Source organism: Nycticebus coucang, chromosome 5, assembly GCF_027406575.1.
Source record: "Nycticebus coucang isolate mNycCou1 chromosome 5, mNycCou1.pri, whole genome shotgun sequence".
NCBI lineage: Eukaryota > Metazoa > Chordata > Mammalia > Primates > Lorisidae > Nycticebus > Nycticebus coucang.
The window spans coordinates 119,070,373-119,083,702 of NC_069784.1; the positions used below are offsets into that span (position 1 = coordinate 119,070,373).

Genomic DNA, 13,330 nt, shown 5'->3' on the forward strand with positions numbered 1-13,330 from the left:
CGATCTCTCTTCATCTTTCTCTCTCTCACACACACATCAATGAGAAATAACACACATAAATCACCCTGCATACTTTGCATAAATTTTCACAGACTCTTCTTGGTAAGAGACAGATATTAGGCTTTCTGCGTTGACCTTTAATTCACCTGGGTAAAACATACTTTAAAAACACAGAGTCTGGTTCACAAAATAAAGTAGTTAAGTTGTAAATCCACCAAGGTGAGATTTTTATAGTTTTAAGACTGATAGATTTTTACATTTCATGAACTTCTGCTTGTGTTATCCAAAAGGTTCTACTCTTTATAATAAAAAAGTGTGATTTGTGGCTATCATGGTATATTTCAAATATCATGGTATATTTCAGCCAGTTTTAGACTTCAGTCACCTCAGCAGAGAGGGTTCCTAAGTGGAATTTCAGACACTAGTACAGACCGAGAGAGAGTTGGCTTTATTCATGGCTCTGTTCAGACACGATGGTAAGCTGCCCAGCACTGTGCTTATGTTTGGGTGTGCCCGTATCTCAGGACCACACTGCGGTGACCACTGGGTTCTACTCGGATGTCCTGTGGAAGCAATGACTGCCTTCCGACTTGGTCAGAGCACTCCTCCTCAGGTACCTCCAGACCTACAGAGACGAGTGATTAAAAGTACCAATGGGATGTCAGTAGTACCACAGGTTTTTAAAAAATGAAGCTGGGAAATTACAAGGTAAAGCAACACGTAAGAACTAGACACCTCAAGCATGTAATTGTATATTTATTTCTCTTTTTAAAGAACACTCCTTAATGTAATTCAGTATACAAACTTGGTTTCACAGAATTATAATCCACTATATAGCACAAAGATAACCCAGGTTGTGTGTTTGCGCACACGTGTGTGTGTGCACGTTGTACCCCTTCTCTTCCACCCTTCTGGACCTACAAAGGCTCTACCCACTTTCCACACTGTCCAAAAGCCCTTCTGAATGTCATATACAACAGACATCATCCTTCCAGGAGTTCTTTGCCCTTGAAAGATTCTTTCCCCATCCCCCCTGAGATAGCCAGGAGTGTGACACTCTTCCCTATTCAAAAGGGTAAGGTGACCTCCCCTAATGCTGATGTTAACCCTGTGATCACGTGGACTGGCTGACAGGAAGAGCTGGGGAGCCAGTATCCACCCCCCATCCCTGCTGCCACACCCCACCTTCAGAGTCCAAGTGCGACCCCTCTTGGATAGCCTTAGTTCCAGTCACCATCCTGTGCAGCAAGAACCAAGGAGACTTACAAGCCCACGTTCTCTCCAAGGCAGCGCACAGCACTGCCTGCCAAGCCACCGGGCCGGCCGATAACCAAGCTCTACACAGTCCCATGTGCTTTGTCACTTTAATTTTTAAAGACACCCTAGCATAGGTCTCTGGCAACCTAGTGTCCAACTGAGTTACATAAAATTGTACCAGTGATGCACTTGTACATATTTACATGGGGCGGAATGTTTTCCCATATTTTTAGATGCGTATATAGATCAACATGTTCACATAAGACCAAATACTTTTAATATTATTTATAACTGATTTATAAAGCTTTGAAAAAACTCACAATAGCACGTCATTTACTTTAATGCTTTACGGTACTATCAGTTTAAAATCACAATCAGCACTTAAGTTATAGTCAATCCAGGGAACAAGAGACAAAAAAATATACAAGAGTTAAGAACTGACTGATACATCCTTTATCTTTTTTTTAACTAATGCATAAGTGCAGAATAAGATACTCTAGTTTAAATATCTTGTTTACAATGTACATTTTTTGTTCTAAGTACGCAACAGTAAATCCCATGCTTCACATAGAAAAGCAATCCACAACATTAAGAAAAAATGTACAATTTATGAAACAAAGTAAATAAATATTAGTATTACAGAATCAGAGCTGTACATAAAAGCTGTTCAGTTTTAATCATATAAAAATATGTTTTAGTGCAACCTCACATATATATTGATGCTGTTTTGCTTTACATCATTTAGATCCAAGTGTCCAAAAAAGGAAAGAAATTACATTTATTACAAAGCAGATACACAAATTCTAAAATATGTACAAATTACTGCTAAAAAATGCTTATAAGAATATAAGCAAAGTAAAGAAAAGGCACAAACATCTGTACAATTTTAAAAGTACCAGACCCAATAGGTTAATTTCAAATTTTGTTTTGGTCAGGCTCATGATGACGTGTTAATTTACCTAATTCTTTTGTTATAACAAAAGTATATATAATAGCAAACTACTGTAACTTAGGACAGGCATGCTATAAACTTGATTACTTCTATTTCTAGAAAAACAAAAACAAAAATGGGAAAATGTGGATATGAAAGTCTCCATGCATCTCGGATCAATGTAGCTGACTCTTTTCTGATGAAGGTTCTTTGCCTTCTGTGCTTGACGGTAATTCCTTGCCGCCGTGAGAGTCTGACTGTTTGTCATCCACACAACTCTTGCTGTAAAACGTGGAGTGAGCTAATGGAGTCTGTGATGTACCCAAGTTGTCCTTTTCACCATCATGCAAGTCCAGGTGGGTGGCCGAGGCACAGGGCTGGCCCGGCTCCGGCCCACTAAAGTGTCTAATGCTAACGTGGACACTTGCCGAGGGTTTCTGGTGGGGCTCCGGGCCCCGCGCCGCCTGATCCGCCCCGAGCAGAGCTGCGTCTTCTGCGGCGATCCGGAGAGAGGCAATGGCTTTTGTGCACGTCTGTATGTTTTCCTCCTGTTCCCGCTCCGTGGCGTTGAGGCTGTCTTCCGAAGTGCTCTGCTTGGTCAGCAGCCGCGGGGAGGAGGGAGAGCTGGACGGGCCGGGAGACTGCCCAGTGCGCGGAGCGCGCTTCTCCTGCGGCTTGGAGAGCGCATATGGCGGGTCCTTGGGGAGGGAAGTCCCCGACGCGCCCTTCTTCTCCTCGGGGCCCTCCATGGGCAGAGGCAATGCGGGTGGCGGGTGTAAACCGGGAAGGGCTGGCGGCATGGAGTGGACCATCTGGATCCCACCAACGGGCACCATGGGGATGGGAGCTCGCACTTGCTGCTGGGAGTGGAGTGGAAGATGACTGAAGACATAGTCATTGGGACCCTCAGGGAAAAGGCTGGAGCCTGGATGTTCAAAAGCACCTTCTTGGTCTCCATAGAGACTGAAGTAGGGAACCTGAGGTAATCCTCTTCTTAAATTCTGCTCAGGGGAACAAAGAGAACACACAATTCAGAGGCTGCCACTCCTCATCCCCACATCAAGCTATCCCATCCATTCACTCACACACTCACTGCCTAAGAAGGCTTCACTACCTAATCCTTTCATCAATTTTTCATTTTTCCAAGTAAAAGAGATTTCCCTGTGTCCTGGATAATCTCCTTTACAGAGTCTCACTCTACTGCCCAGGCTAGAGTGCAGTGGCATCAGCCTAGCTCACAGCAATCTCAAACTCCTGGGTTCAAGTGAGTCGGGACTATAGGAGCCTGCCAAAATGCCTGGTTCATTTTTCTATTTTTAGTACAGATAGGGTCTCACTTTTACTTAGGCTGGTGTCAAACTACTGAGCTCAAGGCTCTTCCTGCCTCAGCCTCCCAGAGCACAGTGCTAGGATTACAGGTGTGAGCCACCAACCCGGGCCTATATAATTTTCTTGAGTAAAGGTGCGGGCCTGTGAAAAGTTTACTTTTGTTTTTAACACATTGATTGCCATACTAGAAAAGAGATTTTTTCCCCCCTTGGGGCCATGGAGTTTTTTTTATTAGATCAAGCACATTAACTACCATTTGAGTTGTATTTAACTCACTATTTGTGAGCCTAGGGCCTTATGAAATGTATATAACTCAAACACCTCTTAAACTAATTAAACCATGGCCCCAAGGAAACAATTTTTTTTTTCTAGAGTGGCAGTCAATGTGAAAGAGACCTGTGAGTTATATATGCTTCACAAGTCCCCAGGCTCAAATCTAGTCTAAGTTAAATACAACTACTGACATGGCAGTTAACATGTTAAAAAGCAAGGTAATAAAGCATTCCGTAAATTTTCCACTTGGTACAAAGACACATTTTCACTGTTTTTTCCATGAGAGAGAATGAAAAGTAAATAATGGATAAATATTAGGAAAAGTTTATCAAGCAAAAAACACTACCAAACATTAATAATATATATTTTTTAATTCAAAAGGAAATGAAAAGATTACCATCTGTTTATATACTAGACAGTTTTTAAAATATTTTTCTTAAGTGTTGATAAGTATAACTGGAGTGATGAGCTTAGAAACTGGCTTTTTAAAAAAGTTTTCCACAGAACAGATGACAACATGGTGGGATCCACAAACTGGTTTCAAGACACTGGTCTAAAGGAGCAAATTCCTGCTGAAAAGATGTTTAGCACAGAAGATCAGCTTCTTTATCAAATCACAAATCAAGGCCATTTAAATCTTTTATCACTGGAAGTTTATGTAAGGAAACTATCTTTAAGAGAAGTACTTAACATTAAGTATTTTAAAAAGTTGACTTCGATTCAGCTACATAGCTAGGAACCAAGTTGATCATGCCTATTCTTCTGTTTACATTTTCCACTTAAGTATCTTCTTGACTATTAGCGAATTAAAGGTTACACACCCTAAGATTTTGGGCCAGAATTTCAGATTTTATTGTCCCAGGCCTGAAAATGGAGAATTTATTTTCTGTGCTATTTCTGGAGTGCAATATAACTCCAGCTGTCAGATTATTGAGTTTTAACAAGCTTATCAGATTTCAATTACTGAGATTCATTCTTTTAATGGATTGTTATTTAAAAGGAACTCTTTTGTTTTGTTTTAATTTTTTTGAGAGCTTAAGAGCTTAAGGGGGTCTCTCTCCTGGACACTTTTCCCGCCAAAAAGTTTTAATTCATTTCAAAGACATTTCAGTTCTAAATGAATGCTCTAGTCTATAACGTTGGGGATCCCTCTAGTTCTGTTTAGACTGCGAGAATGGCTCAGGAACTATAAATTATGCATTACTTCTCCTGCTCTCTGCCATTCTTGGCCCTTACCCTGCTCTGGACTACGCCTTATTCAAACTGGAAATAGGACTTATCCTGAAAGTGTGGGGTGAGAGAGCCTCCTGGGGGGCAGTGGGGAGCAGGGGACTGATTCACTTGAAGGTGAAGGAGAGGTGAGCTATCTATGCTTGCCTTTGGCTAGGGCTGCAGGGTGAACATGGCTTTGGCTTGAAAAATAAGCCCATCCTGAAGGTGCTGACATCCCAGCAGGAGGCTGGCAGCCCTTTGCTTTGCTTTCCTTACAGCTGAATGGCACTTTCTTCCAGGGATAGAAATCTGCACAGCTCACCTCCTCACTGCCACTAACAGGCTAAAAAACTGTGGCCAAGAGGTTATGTGACTTACAGATAACAAAGATAAAACTGAATGTCGACCATTTCCCTGGACGCAATCTTCACCTACATAGCATACTGAAGACCCAGGCATACCTTTCTTTTTTGCTATTTACCTACCAAAATTTTGAAAATGGAAAAGGATATGTATTTGCTTAAAAAAAAGATAAGGCTGGAAGCTAGAACATCATTTCATTCTCATTCCCGAGTCACACAAAGTAGACTCTCAAAAATATTTATTGAATGAATGAATAAAGACTCTTACCTTTTTATTCTATCATCTATTCTAAAATAAAAACTAACCAGAGGGTGTTGGGGCAGAAATGATCATCACCTCCACATCTCCTCACTGTAATCCCCACCAATCCAGACTGAGCCAGAATATGAGTTTGTCCTGTAGGACAACAAGGTCCCTTCACAGTCACTGTCCTGAACAGCCTCCACCAATGTTAACCATGGAATTTTTATGAAAAGGATTATGTTTAAGAATTATTACAACTTGATATTTTCATACATTATTCAGAGAGGGGGGGGCCATCATCTGTCACAGCAATCAGGAGAAACACCTCTCAGCATTGTCAATTCTGTTCTGCTCTGACTATAAGAATCTTGTCCACACGTCACAGAAAGATGACAAATCTCCCCTGCCCCTCAGAATGGTGTGAGAAAGCAAACAATGAAAACATCTGCCACCCCAGACTTGCTATCCCATGACTCGAGGATTTATGGTTCTCTGTTTGGCTGCAATGACATGATCCACCCAAGTACCCTCCTTTCTACTTTTGCCAAGACTCTCCTTCTATTTTTTTAAAGACACTTGGGGAAATGTACGTCTTTTTTCTCAGCTTGCTAATTTATTAGCTTGGCAAATAAATTACATCCTGATTGCTATTCATGTATCTGCAGGATGTGCACCATCAAGATGAAGTTGGTACCAGGCTTCTGAAAAGAGGGGTTTGGGGCAGGGGAGCAGAGAATGCAGTAGCTTCCCTAATGTTTAAAAATGACAAGCTGAGCTTATGATGCAGGGGTGGACAGTCACGAGAGGGAGGGAACTGGCCACCAGGACAGTGATGAGGCAGAACTGGGAGCTGGCAGTGCTTCCTCTAGCTGGGAAGGATGGTGCTGGTGCACATGACAGCAGAAATCCGGAGCAAGGGAGACAAGAATGGAGACAGGAAATCAACAGACACTGAAAAGACACTAACCCCAAAGGTTCCATTGCTCTGTCTATGTTAAGTGCCTGACTTCATTCATTCTTTAAAAATCCTGCACAAACTTAAAGTGACATCAGGGTATGTTGTGCCATGGAATGAGTCAGGACAGGTGCTTTTTCATGGATTTGCATTAAACCTGCTGTTTAAATGCAACCCAGATTGCTATTGCTGTTACCCTAATTTATAATGAAGGCTTGTCACAGAAATCTCCCCTGCTTGCCTGACTTCCGATTTTCCTTGGGCCCAGGCTTTCACTCAGCAAATACACTCAGTGGTAATAATGGCAAGAAAAACTGATATGTTCAGGCCTTTGAATCATAAACATCAAAGTGTGTGTCATTCTCTTCTGTCCTCAGACCCGACCAGTGTCACATGTCCACCCATGGTGGGCAAGGTATTAAACATTGAAAGTGTTGGAAAGTCAAGGCTTACGACTGCATTGGAATCTTTACCTGGTGAAGAGTTAGTTACACATGGACACCCTGCCCCCTAAGGTCCCTGTGAGTGTCTATCTGTGCAACCGTGGCATTTTAAAGCCTTCTCTCTCTTTTTTTTTTTTTCTTTGCTGTTTTTGGCCGGGGCTGGATTTGAACCTGCCACCTCCAGCATATGGGGCCGGCGCCCTACCCCTTCGAGCCATAGGCACCGCCCAAAGCCTTCTCTTTTTTGACTCATAAAGGTTTCAGCTCATGTCTATAATTAGTTTAGCTTAGAAAGCCTTCAGAAAGGCCTCACCTGTTCCCAGCTAAAAATGCAGTACTGCTTGGATGCAATACTATGTTTGGAGTAACGCCATGGCTATGCAACTTACAATAGCATGTGATGTGTGATAGAACAAAAAAGTCTTCCTGCTATTTTCAATAACCAAGTTCACTTCTGCCCAGGAGAGATATCCATGTTATAATAAATTCCACACTAACATGTTATCAACAGGCTCCAAGGTGCTCCAACTTATATATTAGAAAGAGAAAGCAAATAACACTTACAGGAGGCCCCAATACTATTGGCTCTGCTTGCAAATACTGCCCCATGGACAATGGTGGGTTGTGGTATAAAGCCCTTCTGGGAGATGGTGCTCTTATGGTGGTCATGTATCTTCTCTCTCTTCGGGGAGAGAGGTCTCTTCTGGCTGTGATATCTTTCCCAGGAGACAGTGGCCTTCTTGGGGACAAATGCCTTCTTGGTGAAACATCTCTTTGGGACATCTCTCTTCTCAATGCAGCTTCCTTTCTCGGTGAAAGATGTCTCATGGGTGACAGCTCTCTCCTTGGTGATAAATGTCTTCTGGGAGATAAATCTCCTTTGGGTATCAGGTACCTCTTTGGTGAATTATCTCGACAGGGTGAAGAATCATATCCTGGTGAGGAATGACGGCTGGAGGGTGAGAAGTCCCTGGGAGAGGAGCCAGGCTCTGAAGGCAACATGCACTCCTCATCCATACAACTAGGTATGTCCAACCTGTCTTTGTCTGGTTCCGAGTCTGTACTTTTGTTCTGGAAAAGCCTCTGGTATTCTGTCATCTGGGTATCTTCACACGAGTCACTTGGTGTCATAAGCGGAGTAACCTGGATACTTGGTAATGTAACCAAATAGCTGATCAATGAAGAATGTCCCAGGGAACTATCCGGAGGGACCCCATGAGGCACGGTGCCAACATTCACAGGCAAGGAAGAGAATCTAGGAGGCTGAGGACTGGTGCTTCTTGATCTTGTTTTTGGTGTTAGATCTCCCTGGTCATCAAAGTCATCATCATCTTCATCATCGTCATCGTTGTCATCTCCATCCTCACCATCCGATTCCTCTGCATCTGAGAACTGGTGATCAGTAGAAATGCTGGACATGCTATGCTTCTCAGCTGCTTTGTGCAAATCTTCCATATTTTCTGAAACAATTGAATAGGTTAATGGAGGTCAAGATCCAAATGTCAAGGATAGGAGCTTATTTAGGCCTTGTCTCTTTCCAAAAGCTTTCCCCAACCTTCCAGCCCCCAGAGACAGGTGTATCTAAACTCCTATAACTCTCACAAGGGACTTAGCTGGATGACCCAAAAGATTAGTTCTGATCTTTTGATGTATCTATTTGGTTTCATCTCCATTCTTACAATAAGGATGCCTCAGACATCACCCTACATCATATAGCTAATGTTAACGAATATACTAGGGGACAGAGAAAAGCAATCACCTATCTCTACAGATTCAGGTATAAACTTCCACATAAGTGGTATATCTCAAGAGGGTTGGTCAACCGCCAGGTTCTCTACTGAGCTTAATGATGGATTTTGTTCTACTGGGTTTCCTCTTAAGAGGAATAATAACACATTCAAATGCCTTTCAAATTTCTGCAAAAGCTTCATAAAATTTAAATCACTATTACAAAGCAAGTAGAATTATATTTCCTTCATGGCTCTGGAGAGAAGTATTTTCATGCAAGCCCTTTTTCTTTTCCCCAGAGTCAAAAGTTAAATGCATTTATTTCTTCTCGATAGGTTTTAAGCAATCCAATGTGTCAGATTTCTTTTTTTTTGTTGTTGTTGTTGAGACAGGGTCCCACCCTATGCCCCTGAGCAGAGTGCAGTGGGCGTGGTAGCTCACCACAACCTCAGACTCGGGCTGCGGGCACCCCGCTGCCTCAGCCTCCGGAAGCCACTGGGATTACAGGTGCTCGCTGCAGCACCCGGCTGGGTTTTTCCATTTTTTCCATGACTCGGGGTCTCACTGTTGCTCAAGCGATTATTTTCTATATTTGGTATTTAATAGAATGAAACACGATCAGTTTTTAAAAATGTCTAAACTTATTTCCCCATCTCGGCCACCCAGAGCTGCAGTGAGCACAGGGAAGAGGGCGTTCGACTGATCGTGACATACCTGCCTCCTCAGCTTCTGTGTCATCCACTGATGTCATTGAGACTCCCAGTTCCAGGCATTTCTTCATGTGTGCTTTAGATTTCATATGTTTTGTTAGGTTTCCTAGAAAACAAAGCCAAAAGAAATAGAGAGAGACAGAGAGAGAAATTAATTGATTATCAAAATGGGATGATTTCTCAAAATTCAATATGAAACGAACTAATTCATTATACTCATGGCATAACATAGATTTGTTTCTACCTACTACCCCTTGCTTCAACCTTAAGAAGAACAATCTGGTTTTTGATGATATTAATCCCTCAAAGCTTTGAGGGTAAATTGAGTAAAGGGTAAATTGAGGGTAAGATTGAGGGTAAATTGAGGGTAAGATTGAGTAAACCCAATCTTAGGTTTACTTTACTCTAGACCAGCAGTTCTCAACCTGTGGGTGGCGACCCCTTTGAAATACATCGCGGCATTAGGAAGGTTGAGAACCACTACTCTATACAATAGGTGGAAGCCAAGGGCCACATCTTTCTAAGAGTAGGCTCTAAGCAAGAGGGGAGGGAAGCGTAGGGGGAGGGGTGTCCCAAGGTTTCCTGCCTGGGACGGATTCTCATGTCTATTCCAACGGGCAGCCTTCTGGGACTCCATGTAAACAGAGCAATATAAACTGATCTGAAACAATCCTCCTCAGCACAACCATCAGGCCCCAGTCCTCCTGGCACTGATCAGATACAGATTAACTTTCAAGAACCCTCACTGGTCAGAAGGAAAAATATACAAACCTAGTGGGAGGATTAACCTTGTCAGGGCATTCAAAGATCCATGCAAACTATTACAGCTAACTGCAAACATAACCAGCTAACTATTCAGACGGAGCCTACTCCCAGTATTTAGTATCTGTCTGGCATAAGTTTGCAAACTTTATGACAAGAGTTTCTAAAATTTTGGAGCACCAATATTTCCCTTTTTATCTTGAGAATCCTATCATTCTAAGAAAAAAGGTTTCATGTCAGATGTCAAAATGATGATGATGATGTATATATGTGTGTGTGTATACGTGTGTATATATAGATTTATATAACTGCTATATGAAATGTGAGAAGGTTTTTTTTGTTGTTGTTGTTGCAGTTTCTGGCCAGGGCTGGGTTTGAACCCGCCACCTCCGGCATATGGGGCCAGCGCCCTACTTCTTTGAGCCACAGGTGCTGCCCCTGAAATGTGAGAAGTTTTTAAAACACTGACCCAATCACCCTTGATCCAAGATGTATAGAAGAAGACAAAATACAACTTGTATGTATATATAATTCTATATCATATGACTTCTCAAAAGAGATTCAGGAACTAATTCAGTTGTAAATAGCCCTGACATCCACTTCAGTGAAAACAATGCATTAGCAATGTGCCAACAAATGCTTTAAGGTCCCCTGAAATCTTGGTGGAAACTCATGCTTGCTGAAATAATTTTATCCTCTTGCAGGGGAGCTTAGCTTACCATTGATGCACTATATGAACCACAATTCTAAATCAGGACACTGTTGTTTATTATTTTACTAATATTCCCATATTATTTACTTACTGCTTCCACACAAGATTTTCCCTGCTATTTTGATAATTCCAAACATAAATAAATATTCCCAGGCCTCCATTATTCTTGCTTATCAAAAAATTATATCTATAATTTTTTTTTTTTTGGTTTTTGGCTGGGGCTAGGTTTGAACCCGCCACCTCGGGCATATGGGACCGGCGCCCTACTCCTTGAGCCGCAGGCGCCACCCTATATCTATAATTTTTTAAAGACCTCCAAAATTTTACAGACTTATCAAGAATTCTTAAATAATTACATTTATCTCTAAATTAATGGAAATCATTTGCTTCTGCCAGAGTGTAAGAGCACTGAAGATGCGTATGGGTGTGAATGCTGTATGCCAAGATCATTTATTCAGATTTTTATTTTTATTTATTTTTTTATTGTTAAATCATAGCTGTGTACATTTGTGCAATCAAGAGGTACAATGTGCTGGTTTCATATACAATCTGAAATATTCTCATCAAACTGTTCAACGTAGACTTAATGGCATTTTTTTAGTTATTGTGTGTAGACATTTGTATTCTGCATTTAGTAGGTTTCGCCTGTACCCATTCTAAGATGCACCATAGTTGTTGCCCCACACATTACCCTCCCTCCACCCTGACTCCCCCCGCTTCCCCTCCCTTGGCCCTTTCCCCAGATGCTTGTGCTATAGTTGGGTTATAGCCTTCATGTGAAAGCTATAAATTAGCTTCATGGTAGGCCTGAGTACATTGGATACTTTTTCTTCCATTCTTGAGATACTTTGCTAAGAAGAATATGTTCCAGCTCCATCCATGTAAGCATGAAAGAGGTAAAGTCTCCATCTTTCTTTAAGGCTGCACAGTATCCCATGGTATACATGTACCACAATTTGCTAGTCCATTCATGGGTCGATGGGCACTTGGGCTTCTTCCGTGACTTAGCAATTATGAATTGGGCTACAATAAACATTCTGGTACAGATGTCTTTGTTATCCAAGATCACTTATTCAGATTTTTAAATGTGTTTCTTCTACATTTTTCTCTCTGCCCATCCCAAGGATAGTCAGGTTTGGGGCTTCCATCTTCAGAATAGGTTTATAGTTAGCAACAGGGATCTGGAACAATTCTACCCAGGCTTCGGGTGGTTGAAGGCACCAGCTTTCTGCAGTAATGTATTAGAGCAGAAGGCACTGGTGTTTCAAGGGCACTTGATGTAAGCCTGGATGATGATGGGAGGGTGGACAATAGGCATTGGAGATGAACACTGACAAGGTTTCCCAGGATGTTTGCTCATTTTAAGATTCTGAGACATTTGCCCATTCCCAAAGGGTGACAAGGAACTTCTAATAATGACCAAAAAGAAATGGTTTCCTGCTAAAATTCCAGGATGATGGTTCAGAGCCAGACTTAATTTGATTTTTTTAAATATCTAGAAACGTGTCATTTTTGTCACACAATTATGCCAGCAGCAAACTCCCATGCCCGGTGAAGACATTCATCGTTTTCAATGAATAGTGTATTTGCGGTAGGTCCCCAAATCAAAGTTTTTATTTTCTCATATTCAAGGTAATCGCTCAGTAACATTTTATATAAAAAACTTAATTGAACAAAGGTGGATTCTATTTAAAGGACTTTGTGTTTATTTCTTTTGAAATGCAAATTAACACTTTCTTTTCTAGCTTCAAAGGAGGCATACCTGCAACCCAGATAGCTTTTTAATAAAGACGAAACACATAGGGTGAGAGGCTACACGTTTAGGCATCTGGAACCAATGTAATAATTTAGGATTTGGGGCTATGAGAGAAAAACAGATATACATTTCTCTATTGAAGATTATTTCATTTGATATTTATTTTTCTTGATTGATATTATTGCAGATTAATTAACATGCAAATTTAAAGTTAAAAAAATTGGAAATGATGTGAGATTGGTGAGAAAGTGCCTACAGTATTCATTAGATCTAATGAACAACACATTTCTACAAAAATAAAACCACCTCTAAGTTACAACTGTGTATATTCTTTTTTTTTTTTTGGTGGTTTTTGGCCGGGGCTGGGTTTGAACCCGCCACCTCCGGCATATGGGACCGGCACCCTACTCCTTGAGCCACAGGCGCCGCCCAACAACTGTGTATATTCTGAGATCACCAGGCTTATAAACATTTCCATGATTTTATAAAAAGAAATATAACTAATGCAACTTTCTGAACTAAATATTTTTATATAAATCTACCTGTTAAAAACAGATTCCTTTTTTTTCCCCCTTTTTCAAAGCAAGTCTTAGTTTTATGAGATTAACAGTTGTGGCCTGAGAGTAAGAAATCGTCTCTGTGCTGATAAATACGCA

General features: G+C 41.3%; 1 protein-coding gene across 11 annotated transcripts in view; it reads right to left on the reverse strand.

Moving 5' to 3' along the window:
- Positions 1-738: 738 nt before the first annotated feature.
- The window catches only part of HIVEP2 (HIVEP zinc finger 2), a 191,872-nt gene continuing 179,280 nt past the window's right edge, over positions 739-13,330 (reverse strand). For all 11 annotated transcript variants that reach the window (XM_053591227.1, XM_053591220.1, XM_053591223.1 and 8 more), the window contains 3 exons: positions 9,449-9,550; positions 7,571-8,466; positions 739-3,189 (listed from right to left, as the gene is read on the reverse strand). In XM_053591227.1, coding sequence (XP_053447202.1) covers positions 2,365-3,189; positions 7,571-8,466; positions 9,449-9,550 — 1,823 coding nt within the window. In that variant the 3' untranslated portion in view covers positions 739-2,364. The remainder of the gene's footprint in view (positions 3,190-7,570; positions 8,467-9,448; positions 9,551-13,330) is intronic.